Consider the following 4,566-nt stretch of genomic DNA (forward strand, 5'->3'; position numbering starts at 1 on the left):
TATGATCACCACATTCTTTCTTTGTTGGTCATGTGAACAACCTTTTAAAAGCCCCACTGTGGCTCAGCAGAAACTTAGTTTATTTAAAAACACAAAAGCTTTTAACCAGAGTAGATGGAAAAAATATATCTGAATAAAAAGTTATATTAAAAGCACCATGTGTTTTCAGTATATCAACATATCTTTGTTTCATGTTCATATGAAGTTTAAGTTTCCAGGTATATTCATCTGTTTTAGCTCAACCAAGATTGGAGTGGAGTGTATAACATGAAGGGGTCGAAACTCAGCCGTCAGAAAGGTACAACACATTACAGAATTTCACCCTTGTGGAGAAAGACCACATGAAGCTTAGATACTATATAAATCCCACTGATGCACTATTTTGAGGTTTTAAAGTAGCCCTGAATGTGTATGGGAGGATTACATAGGCAGAATTTCACTTTAAGATGCCTTAATGAAAAATAGTCTCAGCTTTGTGCTCGTTTGTTGTTGTCTATGCAAGAAAAGTGAGGGCCAAATCTCACATATACTAGTTTTCCTCTCCTGTAATAACAGATATTCACGGCTAAGTACAGACAGTCAAAAAGCCCGAGGCAGAATTGATTTAATCTTCATAGGTTAGTTTAAGCTGTGTAGATTGAACCAATAAGAAAATGAACAGACATTCTCTTTTGATTCCAGAAATACAGCCACCTTCCTGCAGTGGTCCTGCTCAGAAGCCAAAGGGGTGCTAGAATACGCCTTTCCTGCTCAGCTGGAGCAGACAGTCTGGCCCAAGTCTAGCTGCTCACCCTGTGAAGGAGGAGTTGTGGGGGAGATGCAAAGCATCTTGGGATGCGGTGGGCCTGTGAGTTAACCTGAATCTGAAGGGGATCTGCGACAGGAGTTCAAGAAACTGATTTAACCTAAATCAGTTAAGTCTGACACTACATCCATACAGTTTATCTTAAAACTGGTTTCAGACCTATCAAAAGTGGTATACGTGCACTGGACTTCTGTTGTGTTACAAATGTGAACCAGTTTCCAATCACTTATACCAGTTTATGTGTAATTTCTGTCCCTAACCCAGGTGACAAACTGGTAAAGCACACCTGAGTCCATGGAATCGCACACCAAGCTGTGCCAGCTAAGAATTATACCAGTTGACTTCAGTAAAATTCCTCTGGGTCTGCAGTGGTATAAGTAAAAGGAAAATCAGGTTTCAACTGTCTAATTCTTATGTTATTTCCTGGAAAGTATTTTAAGTGAAACATTCCTATTACTCAGAGCACAAATTTAATATTTTACCTCAAACAGGTTAAATTTTTAAAAATTAATACACTTCAGAAATATATTTTGATGTACTGTGACAGTTATTGAATTGCTGTATACTGAATGGATTTATGATCGTGAGCCCTTCAGAATGACATTAAATCCAGAATAATTGACAACCTAAGGAAAGTCATTACAGAAACAAACTCAGCTTATCTTACTTTGAGAAGTCTGCCTGGGAAGAAGAGATGAGTTGCAGACTTCAGAAAGAAAAAAAAAAATCACAAGAAAAACATAAGAAAACAAAAAATGTTCAGCATGGTTTTGAAAGAACGATTTCTGATAAATTAATGGCAGTTGAACTTTGCTCTCTGACATGAAAAACTAGGTTCAAGTAAGAAAATTCCAGAGAAAAGCAAAGTCAATAAGCTTATAAAATAAAAATGAAAACCTCACAGCCTCAGAAATGAATGGTAATGTAGAAACCATGGGTGATAAACTAATTTTCTTATAATATTTCCTAAAAGTAAAAATTTCTAAATACAGACTTCATCTTAAGAGACAGTTTTCTAGCAGGGTCAGTACTCAAAGAACTCAGTGGGCTCTATTCTTTCAGGTAATAATGGATGTTCTACTTGCATCTTAACTGAAGAACAGACTCAGATATTCAGCTAGACTAAAAACCTTCAGGATTCCCCACATCCATCAACTGCCTTGTTAATCTATGATATGTGAAATAGCAGCACAAGTTTGTGTGTGTTGGTAGGGACAATAATGAGAAAACAATTGGAGGCCACCACAGAAAATAATTCTACATCCTTTTGGTTAGTGGGACTCTGAAATTTGTTTTTCACTGAATAGAAACCCTACAACTCTTTGGTACCTGAAATTTTATTTTTTTTCCTGAAGGTGAAAATACCTTTCAGTTCATAAATTTGTGAAAAACTACAGAATGTTAATTCTGGAAAGCCCAAAAACGTTTTTATAAAAAGCAAGGTTTCCTGCTCTTAATTAGCTTGCTGTTCTGCATAAACTTGGGAATCTTACACATATACTCTAGAGAAACTTCCTTCATATGAAAAGAAAAGTACCTTGACATGCCAACAAAAAGTCTACCAAGGTAGGTTAAGATGACATTTTACTTGCTATGAAGACTCTACATGTATTAATTTTGAAATTAAAATGGACTATTCTAGTATCCAATTTTTCATTTGTTTTTCTACAGTAACCATCAGAAATGGATACACGTTTTTCTTCTTCCAGACACAAAGACAATCTAGACTAAAGTCCAAAAACCTTTACAAAGCAAACAGCATGGTACCGTATTCTAAAGATATTCTTGAAACAATATTGTTGGACTCAATGATACTTTGTAATGTTCATATATTTTATTGAATAAAGCAGCTTTGAAGCTTATCAGGCACTGCCCAACAAATATTTAGTCAAAAAAATTATGAACTTTTTAAACATTGAGCCTGCAGCTCAATATTCTATACAAAGAAAACTGTAAAATATTTCATAGTTTCAATTTTGAGGCCAACTTTTCTGGCATCCTGTACACTTATAAAACAAACAAAAAAAAACAAACAAAAAACCCAACAAAGTGAATATTAACAAAATAATAATCAGGAAAACATTTTCAGGCAAAAAAAGAGAAAGAAAAAGAGAAAAAAGCTTAGCCTATAGGTACACTTGATAGAGAACTACAGCCTAAAAAAATTCAGTATTGCATAGCACAGGCTAAGGATTCAGCTTTCAGCAAACAGAAGAGAGAAAATAGAAGCAGTTTGGTATTGATATTTTCCACCAATGATAGTTAGTCATCCAGGATTATGTACATTATTATATACTGTATGCCATTGAAAGTCCTGTTTTCTTCAGTCTTAAATATGTTCTTAAAACAGGATTTTAAATGTCTAAAACACTTCCTGGCACTTTGTTATTACATCAATTCTTCTGAACAACATACTGTAACTGAAGTCCTTTTAAAGTGTCCCTTATAAACGAAAGTGCCATTCTGCTACATATCATTCATCAGAAACCAAAACTCCACAATGCTGCGTGTCTGGATCCACTGAGTACTGTAACACCAAATCCGAACCAGGTCACTGCCGAGAAATTCCGTTAACTGAATTACAAAGACCTGTTACACCGTGGCTCTGCAGAATCCAACATTTTAGCTGGTAAAGCTTCAAAGAGATCGTAAACAAGCACCATGGTTAAAGGCCTCTATGTCCCTGCAGGGAGACAGGTTTAGCATTTCTTTCTTTCGTGTTTTTCTCTTAATAAAAAGCACTTTAGATTAGAAACATTCATTCACAGCTTAATACTGTGATCTCTCCCTCTGCAGTTGCGAAGAAAGCTCTAGTTCCATCTGAAGACAGACAGCTTTGATACTGCAGCTCAACTTCATCACTTAAGTTGAAAGGAGCCTTCTCTCTCTCCTGAGGCCTCAATGTTGTTGCATTTTTTTTAAAAAAACCCAGGTATCAAGGTCTTCATCGCCTCTGCTGTGCATATACCGGGTAGGCTAGTGTGACATTGAGGGAGTCATTGTGCTGCACAAGGGATGTGTGCTGGTAATGTAGCACCAGTTCTTTGAGGGAGTTGTACAAATTATATGGCTCTGCAAATCCATACCCAGTTGGCGTTTTGTTTATCACACAGTGCTTTACTTCGCCATCCACCCTAAAGAGAAACAAGAAAACAAGAGGTGGTTTGTAGGTTGTCAGTAAAGTTGAAATATTATGAAACAAAGCTCAGGTTGAGAAAACTGGCAGGAAATAATAAAATGTTGGTAAATGTAGAGAGCAGCAGCGCTCTGGGTTAAGAATAATATCTTAATTTAACCAGAATCCTTATTGTAACATGCTTTAGCCTCTGCTTTGGTAGGCAGAAGGTACAAAGGACTGAATGACTCAGGATCCAGGAGCTGTTTCATGCCTTTATTCCTCTCCCTTGTCTACAAGGCCTCTCTGGGGGGGTCCACAGAACTGAGCTCTGCTGGAGAGAGATGAGCAGCAGTGAGGGGAGATGACCCTGCACCTGGTAGCCTGATCCACCCCCATGAAAGGCAATGGGGAATCTCTGTCCGTAGCCTAATTCAGTGCCTCACAGAAAATCTGAAGTCACAGTCACTGTGAACTTCAAAAACCATGCAAAAAATTATCAGGATACATACACCACAGAGCAGGCATAGCAGCCTTGTTTGCTGCTTTCCCGAACAAGGAATGTTCCATCCCGTTTTCCCCTCAGCAAATTTTCAGCTTGGCTTCTGTTGATATTTCCTACATTCCACGTTCGCTCATCATGATG

At 37.3% G+C, this 4,566-nt stretch overlaps 1 protein-coding gene across 8 annotated transcripts in view; it reads right to left on the bottom strand.

Annotated features, from left to right (window-relative positions):
- Positions 1 to 1,471: 1,471 nt before the first annotated feature.
- PIK3R1 (phosphoinositide-3-kinase regulatory subunit 1) overlaps positions 1,472 to 4,566 on the bottom strand; it is a 100,757-nt gene continuing 97,662 nt past the window's right edge. For 4 of the 8 annotated variants that reach the window (XM_019517756.1, XM_019517755.1, XM_019517757.1 and 1 more), the window contains 2 exons: positions 4,433 to 4,538; positions 1,472 to 3,939 (listed from right to left, as the gene is read on the bottom strand). In XM_019517756.1, coding sequence (XP_019373301.1) covers positions 3,750 to 3,939; positions 4,433 to 4,538 — 296 coding nt within the window. In that variant the 3' untranslated portion in view covers positions 1,472 to 3,749. Of the gene's footprint in view, positions 3,940 to 3,969; positions 4,374 to 4,432; positions 4,539 to 4,566 lie in introns of those variants that run through there. The other 4 variants (XM_019517760.1, XM_019517762.1, XM_019517761.1 and 1 more) reach the window with 2 other exon arrangements.

This window comes from Gavialis gangeticus, unplaced genomic scaffold, assembly GCF_001723915.1.
Source record: "Gavialis gangeticus isolate Ggan-Ray unplaced genomic scaffold, GavGan_comp1, whole genome shotgun sequence".
NCBI lineage: Eukaryota > Metazoa > Chordata > Crocodylia > Gavialidae > Gavialis > Gavialis gangeticus.